Raw genomic sequence first — 12500 nt, 5'->3', positions numbered from 1 at the left:
ATAAGAGAGCCTTCTCTTGCTATTATAAATATGTAACAGAAAATTCAGTTCGAAATATTTATTGGTACGTATACAACTATGAAGCCTACAAATCCGGTCGTATTATTGATAATTCAAATATGCGCGTTTGGTTTTTGCTGCATGTAATCTCTTATTGGAAATGTGACTGCAATTAATTCAGTCCTGCTGTATATGTGCTTTTGTGGAGTATGACGCATCCCGGAGGGGGAAATTCGCTTTAATGTTCTCTCTAAATGTGTCCGCCTTTTTGTCGACGAAGCGGATGTGATGAGTCCAGCAAAAAGACTATTTTGAGTTAAAAACAATTCGTCATGGGAAAAGATTAAGGACGTCAGCTGCCTTGTGCATAATAATAATCGGATGTTATTCTACGCGTCGGCAAGGTTATATGAATTATATAGACTCTTCGGAAAAAATATGAAATACTGTATATTTGCTCTCTACTTGGATAAGCAAGACAATACTTAGTTTTTGCAGAACGCGCTAAGTTAAAATAACAGCTCAATGTGATGAAGTGAGCGAAAGTGAGATTGGCTGATGTAAATTGCAATTTTTAATGCACAGTCATTTGACTGTGCGACATAATTGTAAAGTCGATCTCAATCCTCTACTATGACCTGTTACGTACCAATTCTCATTTTCTCAAATTTCTCACGACACAAAGAAAACGGAGTCGGAAACAAAAGAAAATGAAATTGAATTTTTGTTGAATTTAGATTGTATGAAACGTATGTCATATATTTAAACTACGGAATAAATTAACGAGTTCGGTGCAATTCGAATCGAGTTCAAGCCAGGAGTTTTTCAGCTTTGCTTGCAATAGCTTAATTATAAAGTTCGGTGCATATCTATTTTCCATTCTTGAATAATTTATGAAGCTATTAATGCAGGACAAGGTTCGCTGTATACTCGTTCGTCAACATTCTTTTCTCGTGATGTCAAATAACTTATTTTGTCTAAAGGTTCAATGCTTAATTGTCAGGTCTGAATTCCGAGGCGAGTTAAGTTCGGTTTTCCGCCTGTGCTCCCGTTCACGGTTGGATTGTTGAATTTTGGCCATTGGAAGTGTGTAAAATAAATTACTATATAACACTGCAGGTGTTTTTTTCTTAGCAAAACAGTTTCGAGCTAATTCATCAAAGCTTGCGAAATGTGAGGTTGACTTGTACCAGTCATAAGATTGTTTATTATAAGCGAAAAGAGATGTCATGTTAGGTTGACGGTTAAAAGCTGCCAAAAAAATTACCCTTTCACAACAAATTGGAAACTCCTCAATCTTTCGATGCAATATATAGACGTTGAACAGAGGTGATTAATCGTTACGCTTAGATTACACGTTTATAGATTCACATTTTTAGATTCAACAAAACTTTATACGCTACAGCTCAAAGCATTTACACAAACTATTTAAAGAGTTTTTCGTTTGTCCTTGTGCTCGACGGGTCATTCGGCCAAAATCGTGCAAGCTAGAGTCAAGTACTACAGGCAGTAATTACATTATATTGCGGATCGAAAACGACCTAAAGTTTGAATGTACTTTTCTCTGAAGAAAATCGCAGCAGAACGAAATCTTGCCCTTGACTTACCTTGATTTCGTAAGCGATATACTCGATCCTGTGTGTAAAGGGCTTGAAACCTGAACATTACCTAAATAAGAATTGTCGCATGAGACAATGCATTTACGATTGACGGCTAGAAGCAGAGACGTGGAGCCAATCACCGGTCCTATATCTACAGTATTAAATCGAGAAAATTTCCAGTTGGGGGAGGAGGGAATGAACAAAGTAGAACTAGTTTAAAAAATAGGTCATACACAAAGTTGCTAGTGAAGTGAATGCACAGCCCTTAGGTATGTGGTGAAAAACGAGCATAAATTATTTCTCTTTTTTTGGCTTTCTTGTGGATTCGGGAGTCACTCGATATTGATACCATCTAAGTAATGCGAAACATACCCCGGGGTGCGGTAGTTGAAAGTCGACTGTGGTAAAATGGATGTTAGTTCAACCGACGGCAAAAGTGCGGATAAAATATAAACAAGAAGTTTTCGCGAAATTGCCGCCGAAGTAAATTAACAATTTATTTCTGTGAAAATCGATGGAATTTCTTTGTCCATATCGTCTATACAATGTTGCATAATTAAGAAAAATGATTCTATCTTTTGGTGAAAATCAATTTAAGTCATCATGTTTGAGGTAAAACAAGTCGATATCTTTGCCCTACTGCTTAAGTTGTTTAAGCTTTGAACCTGGTGACGTTGTCACTTTCTCTATGATTAGCTTAAATCCCTCGGCAAATATTATTTAGATATTTGCTTTAATCGCAAAACAGTTTTTCAGCAAAGTTACGTAGGTACAAGCCGAGCGAAACAAATTTAGAAAGAAAATTTGAATATCATGTTTCTAGTTCAAACGGGTTTTATCCTTCTTTGAGCTTAAAAGCTTCTATCTCTTATTATTATTAATCGAAATAATCGTTTCGCACTTTGCGAAGATGAACAGAAGTGAGAGCATTATTAATCAGCAGCCGTACTTTATTTTAGGTTTCTTCAGTCACAATATGAATGGCAATTTTTTTTTTCACCCATCCAAGCTTCTTCTTACCTGTATGATAAACAAAGATTTTTCAGTGTATGATTAAAAGATTGAATTTCTCCATGGGAAATGTTTGCGAACACCTGTCTTCCAATCAAGCTTTGACAGCATTAAAAAATTCACCTAAAACTGTGTTGTAGTGTGTATTCTACACAGGAACAACATTTCAAACAGAAAAAATGGTACAATCATTCGATAGATCTAGATCTATTGGTGGAAACACGAGCGCGATCCTTGTTGAAATTGTAAACCATCTTCGTCCCCAGACGCATTTAGTTTCTTCATTAGAAACAAGATTTAAAACCTCTGGTAGTTCGGAATATAATTTATGCGCATTCACAGTAAGGGTCCACTTTTGCGTCGACGGCCACCGGTGTTTCAAATTTCTTAGGCTACGCGGAAGAACCGGAAGTCCGTGATGGACTTCCTGGATGGTATTTATTATCCTTGTGACTTCTTCGAATTACCACTCAATACCCTTTTCACCGTTAGTTTTTCTCATTTGCATTACAATGTAATCTAACGTGGGTGCGAGGCAATTTCGGGTTAAAACTACAAAATAGCCCGAAATTGCCTCACATTCATGCTAGATGACATTGTAATGCAAATGAGAAAAACTAACCGTGAAGAGGGCTATTCACAGGCGCCCCAATCTCAGTGTGAGCACGGCCGACAAAAATATCAGGATTTGTATGGGGATCCCGATAAAAAGCTTAAGAAGATAATTATATGAAAAAAATCTCAATTAAAAAGCCTGAACGTATTACTATTGTGGATAGCTTCCTTCCTGTGTGGCTATGTTCCATATCCGACGCGATTTGAGCCATATATCCACGAGTTTTGGTGAAAATCTTTATGCAAATTTGTCATTCTTGGGTAACCGGAAGTTCGATCTAATTAGCCAATCAGGATGGATAATCGCAACACAGCTTAGAAAGCTGTGACTTCCTGTTCGCTGGGTTGTGCGCCGCCATTGCTTTTTGTGGCACCTTCGTGTCTGAGCACCTTCCGCTGCAATTTAGAGGCAAGAAACTGAAGAATTAAAGTGCCCCCTAACTCAAAATATTTTTTCGAGACGCATTGCGGCCATTTTTTCCTTTTTCTAACAAATCCTGCCTTTTTATAGGCTTCGAAAGTTGCAAAAATCCAAACATCTTGTGTTCACGACCGAGTCAGAGGGGGAGTGGGTTTTTTCCTGATTTGACGTCACAATCTGCTTTGCATGCATTTTTACAAAGAATTAATGGAATGTAAATCAGTTTGTGACGTCAACTCAGGAATAGACCTACTCCCCTTCTGACTCGGTCGTGAACAAAAGATGCTTGGATTTTTGCAACTTTCGAAGCCTATAAAATGGCAGGATTTGTTAGAAAAATGATAAAATGGCCGCAATGCGTTTCGAACAGGTGCAAAGGTTCATTTTAGCGAAAAAAATATTTTGGGGTTACGGGTACTTTAAAGAAATGGCGTTCTTCGAAGATGAAGCAAAAGATTTTGAACAAGTACACATTGGTGAAATTAATTGTGCATCGCCTTTCACTCACCAAGCATAGACTTTAATACATGTCGAAATGGAATCGACAAACACATGGTGAGAAGACAGTCTCTGTCGATCCCCTAAGCTCACGGGGGATTAATAAATTCCATTTGGAAGGTGACTTCATTTGGAGAGTGACATCGAAGCTATCAAAGTATGATCAATGTTTATCAAAGCTATCACGAAGTTTTGCAAGCTATGAATCATCAATGCCATATGAATCCAACTTGAACAACATCAGGGACATGAAAAACAGTGAGGCAACCAAGCAACCCATGCTTCCAGACACTAGTACTTGTGTGGCGGACCATTATGACGAACTGTCGAAAGACTCGGTCATTGATTATGTAAGGAAAACTGATGAGAAATCCGTACCAAACTCCTGCGATAGAGCAAGGGCTGAGGCCGTTCGCAAACACAAATCTCTGAAAATATTGAAGCAGCAAGGAAATATGAAAAGCAAACGTTTCACAAGGGTAAAGCTTCCAATCCAGAACATGTCAGAGAACTAAACAGAAAAGCATAGAACCATTTAAGGAAAGCTATGCAGAGCTCAAGGCTAAACCAAACTGAAATTTGTCAAGGTCAAGACTCTATTAGACATTCCATGTGAAAAGTGATTCAGTTTTTTCGTGATAAGATAACACATGGCCCTGAATATATATGCACTCGCTGTGATCCGTTAATATGGTTCAGATCATGTCTCTAAGTGTAACAGTATCAAATATAGTGATAAATATTTGCAAGGTTTGTTGGAGGAATGTATAACTGGCACAAAAAGTGTTAATAATACTGAATGGATCTGCTCTACTTGCCTAACCTGATGACATTAACAATATTACCTGGCAAAAAAAAATCAGTCGTTATTCAAAATTACCCTCTTAAGTTCTTCATGCAGATTTTCGTAGCGAACGCATCCACAAGGTACAAGCGAGACAGAAAATACCATTTTGCTGTTTTTGCGCCATTCGTGGGATTTGGTCTGCTGTGCTCGCCTAAATAGGGCACGCTTAATATTGCTTCCACAAAAGGATTAATCCTGAACACAACAATTTCTTGGACCATGCAATCGAGTTCTCCCTGGCCCATTTCAACAGGGTGTAATAGGAATTAATGGCTGCGACAAGCACTTCAGCAAAAAGGTTGGTTCAAAATATTACCCTTTTACCCTTTACTCTTTACCCTTCACCCTTGGAAAAGTGCAAATTTATGGGGGCTTATTACATTTTTTCAAAGAAACAGATCAATATTGTGAAATTAAAGCAACAGGGTGTCTCTTCTGAAGTGTTTGTCACTGAAATTGACGTAAAATGTAATTTAACCCAAAAAATAAATGCAAATCAGGGAGAAGTGCTAAAATAGTGACCGCGCTCCTGGTGGGGGACTGGAAACCAGCACATTTCAAAGGCCTTTTTCTCAAAAACTAGCCGTACGATTTCCACAACGAGAAAAAGTAATCGTGTATAGAAATAAATAGTTACGTAAATCTATCAGGCAGGTTTTTATTGCTAGTTTCCCCGTTAAAATTTTTGCAGTTAGGGTTATATTGGTATCGTTTGCGAACATTCTCGGGGAAGCCTCCCAGAGGTAGTTAGGAAGATAAATTAACATACATTGAAATAAGCAAGGGACAAAATGGCAGCCTTGCGGAACCTTGCAGCTAATAGTGCGAGGAGTTGACAATCTTCCATTTACATTACATCTTTGGGTCCGATTGCTTAGGTACGATTGAAACCAAGTGATAGTTGCCTGGTCGGCCCTAAAGTATGACATCTTGCGTAAAATATCATAAGGATCGATAGAGTCGAATGCCTTTCTAAGGTCAATGAAAACGACGTCATTCAGGAAGCCATTGTCGATTTTAACAGACCAGCTACTATGTAAGGAACGGAACCCTGGCTGGCAACTTGATAGCAGTTTATTATCATTTAGGTAATGATAAAGTTGGTCAAAGACAAGTTTTTCAAGAACTTTCGAGACTGCTGGGATAACGGAGATGGGGCGATAATTATTTATGTCCCTTTTTAAAGATCGGTGCCATCCTAACCAATTTCTAACCATTCACTTGGTTAGTGAGGGTGCAACAATACTGGCTGCCATTTTTAATACCTTGCTAGGGACCTTGCCAAGGCCAGCGGCTTCCTTTTCATCGATTTTTTTCAATAGGTCGAGAACAATGTCGTCACTCGGAGTTTTTAAAGAAAAGGAATTATCAGAGGGCGACAAGAATGATTCAGCGTCAACTTCTCCAACCAGAATATCTCGAGTTAGCATTTTGAAGTGCACATTGAAAGCTTCCGCCATATCATCGGCGTTATTTGTATAGTTCTATTATCAGCTTGGATTTCAAAATATTGGACGATTTACAACTATTCCGGCTGAAAAAGTGAGCGTTAATAATAATAATAATAATAATGATATTATTATTATTATTATTATTATCTAAGTGTCAATGGATTTAGCAAAAGAGCACATATGAACGTTAAGAGAGAACACTAACGGGGACACGCCCGTCGTAATGCCATATCTAGTTTTCTATTGCACCTCACGCTGAACCAACTCTGCGCGGCGAGGAACCTTTATAGACCTTTATACCTTCGAAGATCGGGCGTCTAGCGCACAAAATGTTATCCATAAAATCAAACATCCTGTCGGCCAACGCCTTTATGCTGCCTTCAACCTTACGCCAACACCCGATTTCGTTAAGGCCTGGGGACGCAAACAGCTATTGTGCAGTGTTGACAATTTCTCGCGTACCCCGCTGGAGACTAATGATTCCATTTATTTCTCTCTTAACGTTCATATATATAGGATAGTCGTTTTGCTGTTGTCTCGACTTAAACACACCATAAGGTAATTTTTTTGCGCTCTATTTGTAATCGTAAAATTTCGAAGTGATGGCGGTAGAGCTTTCCCTACACAGCCCATTGTAAATATGAAAAAATAAAAGGGAAAAAACAGCTGTCCATAGCTGCTAATTGACCAGGTGAAATGGTTGTGCGCATGCGTGATGGCCACACCGGGTTGGTGTTATGTCACCTTTCTTTTTTTTTTTTTTTTTCACCATAACAAACCATTTTGTGCGATTCCGACTGATCTTAAAAAAGGACTGGATTTTTCACCCTATTAAAAACTGGAGTAGACTTCCTCAGAGGAGGAATGAATAGTATCCCAGACGTCTTTTCGGTATCTCGTTCCAACCGGAATAGCAAAATGACTCGCTCTGTTGATGAAATACACGATCTTCTTCTTGATTATTTCGTAGGTTTTGTCGATTATAGTGGCAAGTGATTTGTGACTGTCAATACTTCATCACTTCGTCTTTAATTTCTGATATTTATTCGTCAAGACCCACGCAAGAATATTCTTATTGTGATTATTCAAAATGTAGTTGTTTCACAATGTGATTACTGACCCGAAGAGAGGTCACGAATAATTGATCACGGACAATTGATCCCAACAGTCTTAATATCCGCGAAGAAACGTATTTGATTTCAGTTTATTATTTAGAGTCATTTCCGTTATTTTTCCGTTACTCTTAGTATTTGAATTCAAATTCGTTGTAACTGCCCTTTTTTTATCACATTTTTTCCAGTATTACGTCAACATCTATTTACTATTCATACCTCATTAATATTCATTAGCCCTCTTGCGTATTATATAAGCATGAGTTAATTATTCATAGTTGTCAGTTTTGCCTAACTTTGGTTGGAACCGTGTCAAGATGACCGAACCGGAGCGTCCGTCTGACGTGAACGTCCCGTCGAGCGCTCAGCGAGTTTTGCAACCCCTTCAAGGTTCTGTTCAGCAAACCACTCCGCCGTCTTCGTCTTTATCTCAGGCTGGTGCCGGGACAACATCGGGAACAACTGCGAGCGGCGAAAATGTGCTCCAGAGTTCTTCACTGGGAAACGCCGCGGGGACGAATGTGCCGGATAATTCGGCGGTGAGCCTTGAGGTATATGTCCGCTGCAATGTTTTCCTTTTAGTTTCGTATTTTATAGCTGGGGTTCGTCGGTATTTTTTTTTTGGTTGCATCACGTTGCATTTTCTTGTTTATGTTTCCTTCCGGTTTCTCGGGAGCCGGTCTTAATTTTCGTGCTTCGAGCACGTGATTGTTAACTTATTCCTTTGGACTCGCCGCGGTTCGGTTCCTCAAATGTTGGGGGATAGGTTGTTGTTTTATATTGTGTTTTTTCTGCTGTTGCTCTCGTTTATTCTTATGAATTAGGGTTTGCAATATTTGGGAGCTGTTTCTTATTTTTTGTTCGGGACGGGAAAAATTAGCTATGCCATTGACACCCTTTTTTTCTTACTTGTCCCTTGGGAAGGGCGCGGGGCGTGTGGTCTCGGCCAGGGTTTGTTTCTGTTCTGAGCCACGAGGTGGCGTCAAAGGGAATAATAATGGAGAATTATTAAAAAAAATGGTTAGGAGCGATTGTGCAGCATGTCTGCTCTGAGCCACGAGGTGGCGTAATAAAGGAAAAAACGGTCGAGGACCGATTGGGCAGCGTGTTTGCTCTGAGCCACGAGGTGGCGTGAAAGAAAGAAAAAAAAGGAAGGAAAATGGTCGAGGACCGATTGAGCAGTGTGTCTGCTTTGAGCCACGAGGTGGCATGGAAAAAAAAAAAAAAAGGGAAGAAAATGGTCGAGGACCATTTGAGCAGTGGGTATGCTCTGAGCCACGAGGTGGCGCGATAGAAAGTAATGAAAAAAAACAAAAAAAACAAAAGAAAACGGTCGAGGACCGATGAACAGGGCGTCTGGTCTGTTCGCGGAAATAGAAGGCGTTAGATCCATTTCAACCAGACCTCGTGGAGGAGAGGAGGTTATTTCGCTAGGTCACTTGGTGGCCGTGTGCTTTATTTTACGGGTTGTGAGAACTGATGCGAAGGTTCGTTGTAATTTTATGTTGGGAATTTGGAATTGCATCAGGGTATGAAATAATAAATTTAAAGGAAGAGGATATGTGATTTCGAAGGAGACAGTCACAGTGTAAAGTAGGGACTGGCTTAAGGATATCAAGGAGTTATATGGCGTTTTCTCCTTTTGTTAGGTTCCGAACACAACGGTCAGTTCACTCAAGAAGGAGTTGGATGAGTGGAAGAAGAAAATCGATTCATCGGCAATCGAGTGCGCGCTGTCTACTCTCCAAATGGTGATCTCGCGCCCAGCTGCTCTTTTTGATCCATATGCGGCGATCGCCGCCCTGGATGAAGTGGTTAATGTCACCAAGGAAAGAAAGGATGAAAGAGCTTTACGATTTGAAGTAGTGCTGAGGCAGTGCCGTCCTTTATTAGGCAACCCGTGCCTTCAACAGGTGTTAATAAAGTTGGTGGCGTCTAAGGATGAGGCCGAGGTGGCAAAGGTTATTTCCAAGGCAACTAAGCCGCACGCGGCAGTAAGTCAACCTTCGTTCACTGGACGGACGCGTAGGCCTCCAGCTCCATACCAAAGGCGTGGCTCCAATTACAGCCCCAGGCCGCCGTCGGCGAGAAAGTGCTGGGTGTGTGGATAGGCGGGTCATATTTCTCGCTCTTGCCCAGATAAACGTTATGATTGTGAAATCATTGGAAGTTTTCCTGTTCTGGAATGGAAATCGGGATTGTCTTGATATTTGTATTGACAATAATAAAGTGTAAAGACACTATTAAATATGTGATGTTTTATTTTTTTCCTTTAGTCTGTGGTCTCGAGGTTGGGAGAATGACCCCACAAGCGTTTTGCCTTTAGGCATGCCCTTGAGCCCGATTACTCGGGCTACGGTGGTCATTTCCTCCGAACTCGGATTTGCAGTCTCCATTTAAGTACGTCCTTTTGATTCTCTTTTTTTTTTTTTTTTTTGGTGTTTTGGTTCTAGCCTAAGTCAAAACGCCTCAAGGGAGATACGATGACCTTTATGCCGTTAGAGGCGGAGGAAAGAAGCAAGCATGGCAAAATCCGATGGTTGTCTTGGGAGGGTAATCCGAGTTCGGAGAAAATGACTTCAGAAGACGCTTGTTTAACCCATGTTCAAGGCATTGTTGCGGGGGAAACTCCCATCTTACGGGATCTGTTGTTTCGTGATCCGGACTCCTTTCGTTCGGGTCAACTTCGTACTCGAATTGAACTCTGGGAAAAAATTTTGGCCGGGTACGAACCTGCGAAGGATGTCTTGGAATGGTTGGAGCATGGGGTGGATGTCAAGAAGTTCATGAAGCCCTTTAAGGGAGCTTTTATGGGCATAAAGTATGAGAGTGCGGAACCCCCTACTATGATTTTCAAGAATCACTACTCCTGCAAACAGTTTTCGAAGTTTGTTACGGAAACAATTTTACAGCGTATTGAAACAGGGGCGATCCGTGTTTGGGGTAAAGTGGCTGAAGTGCCGCCGCCCCATCTCGTCCTTCCTATGACGATTGAACCGCAAAAGCCAAGGTTATGCATTGATGCCCGGTTTTTAAATTTGTGGATGGCAGACACTCCCTTTTCACTGGAAACGCTGGTTGGGGTGCCTCGCTTCGTGTATCCCAACTCCTACATGAGTAAGATTGATGACAAGTCTGGTTATGACCATATTTTGCTTTCTACTAGTTCTCAGCAGTTTTTTGGTATTGAGTGGCTGGGGTGGTGGCTCGTTGGAGTTACGCTTCCTTTTGGTTGGAAAAATTCTCCGTTTGTTTACCAGACTGTGGGTTTGGGTCCGACAAATTTTTTCAGGGGTTTGGGGGTCGCATGTTCTCTGTATATTGATGACCGTTTGAATGGGGAACTGTTTGCTGTGAAGGGGTTTTGGTCACGCCCATTGTCGGAGAGGACGTCGGAATACAGCTATCAATCTGCGGTGGCGGCTTTGTATATAGTCTGTTCGGTTCTTGTAAACCTCGGTTATTTTTTGGGCCTCTCCAAATGTGTTCTTGGGCCTGTAACTAGGATTTGTTATTTAGGCATGATAGTGGATTCTGTAGCCCAGGCCTTTTGCATTCCTGAAGATAAGAAGATGAAGTTTGCTCAGCTACGCGAGCAGATACTTTTGCGTGAATCTACTATCCACTTGAAGTCTTTGCAGAGGCTAATGGGGAAGTGCAATTCATTCTCCTTGGCTTTCCCAGCGACTAAATTTTACATCAGAGAAATGGCGGCGTCAATCTCGCAGGCTTCCGGAGGTGGTGAGGTGAATTTCTCTCCGAATCTGAGAGAGGAAATTATGTTTTGGAGGTTCCTTGATAGTTGGGAAAAGGCGATTCGGTGGAGGAGTGAACGGCACGTAGCTATCTCCTTGACGTCAGATTCTTCGTCCTTCCGTTGGGGAGTTGGAATTCACCTTCCTTCTGGGACAATTTCGGTTGGTTAACACTGGGAAGAAACTGTACGAAATTAGCATATTTGTGTGAAGGAGATGTGGGCCGTCCTCAAGGGATTACAGTCACTTCCTGAAAGCGTTTCTGATTGCAGGATTGATGCTCAGGTAGACAGCATGGTTGTTCTCCACGCTTGGTCCGGCCGTGGGCCACGCTCTAGGAAGTTAACTCAGATCTCGCAATTGATTTTCCAGTTCTTGGTGGATAGGAACATGTCCCTAGAAATGTCTTTTGTTCCTTCTCACTTGAACGAGGCAGATTGGTTTTCCAGAAGATTGTCTCGCTCCGATGCCATGCTTTCTCCGAGGTCTTGGGAAATCGTCCAGCGTAGTTTTGGTGGAATTAATGGCCATGATCTTGATTTGATGTCGTTGGATTCCAACGTTCAACGTGACTGGAGTGGAAACCCGTTAAAACACTTTACGCCCTACCCTACGCCAGGATCATCGGGTGTTAATGTTTTTAACCAAGACCTCTCTGTGTGTGATGGTGACCGCGTCAACGCCTACGTTTTCCCGCCATTTGCATTGATTGGTCCTCTTTTGCGTTTCCTCATATCGGTAGATGCGGTTGTTACGGTGGTGGTACCATTGATGTCCCCATTACCCGGGTGGTGGCCGTTGTTAAATGCGGTGTCCAGCAACAATGTTTTGGTGGCCGAGAAGGGATCACTGGATGCGCTTCTTCTTCCGTCGAAGGATGGATTTAGACCTGGATCCTCTCCATATAGCCTCTGGGCATTTAGGATGGGAAAGAGCATGTCGTAACAACTTAACAGGAGGAACTATTTTCTCTTTTTTTTTTTCTCTTTCAGTCTTTGCCGTTGGTGCCCAGACTTTTTCAGCCATCGGTGTCATGTCCGGCTTGTTCCAAGCCCAACGACTTTGATTTCCGTTATTGCCAGAGATGTGGTTACCAGCGTCAGACGAGATCATATAAAACTTTGAAGAGCCTCAAGGCCCCTGTCGATTTGTGTTCTATAAGGGAGCGGAAGAAAGTTTTGGTTGCTAA

The 12500-nt window shown here is 41.3% G+C and overlaps 3 protein-coding genes across 4 annotated transcripts in view; 2 read left to right on the top strand and 1 right to left on the bottom strand.

Annotated features, from left to right (window-relative positions):
* Positions 1 to 2838, bottom strand: part of LOC138016804 (octopamine receptor beta-2R-like) — a 21244-nt gene extending 18406 nt beyond the window's left edge. The window contains exon 1 of one of the 2 annotated variants that reach the window (XM_068863992.1): positions 1608 to 2838. The gene's annotated coding sequence lies outside the window, so the exon portion shown is untranslated. The remainder of the gene's footprint in view (positions 1 to 1607) is intronic. The other variant, XM_068863988.1, reaches the window with a different exon arrangement.
* A 4976-nt stretch (positions 2839 to 7814) lies between these two features.
* On the top strand, positions 7815 to 9667 carry LOC138017402 (uncharacterized). The gene is made up of 2 exons (XM_068864496.1): positions 7815 to 8107; positions 9206 to 9667. Exons 1-2 carry the CDS (start codon positions 7874 to 7876, stop codon positions 9665 to 9667), a joined length of 696 nt encoding a protein of 231 aa, XP_068720597.1. The 5' UTR covers positions 7815 to 7873.
* Positions 9668 to 10039: 372 nt separating this feature from the next.
* LOC138017401 (uncharacterized) lies at positions 10040 to 11482 on the top strand. Its single transcript, XM_068864495.1, has one exon. It carries the CDS (start codon positions 10040 to 10042, stop codon positions 11480 to 11482), a length of 1443 nt encoding a protein of 480 aa, XP_068720596.1.
* Positions 11483 to 12500: the final 1018 nt, after the last annotated feature.

Source organism: Montipora capricornis, chromosome 9 (genome assembly GCF_036669925.1).
Source record: "Montipora capricornis isolate CH-2021 chromosome 9, ASM3666992v2, whole genome shotgun sequence".
In the NCBI taxonomy this organism is placed as follows: Eukaryota; Metazoa; Cnidaria; class Anthozoa; order Scleractinia; family Acroporidae; genus Montipora; species Montipora capricornis.
This window is presented reverse-complemented; position numbering and strand designations above follow the sequence as displayed.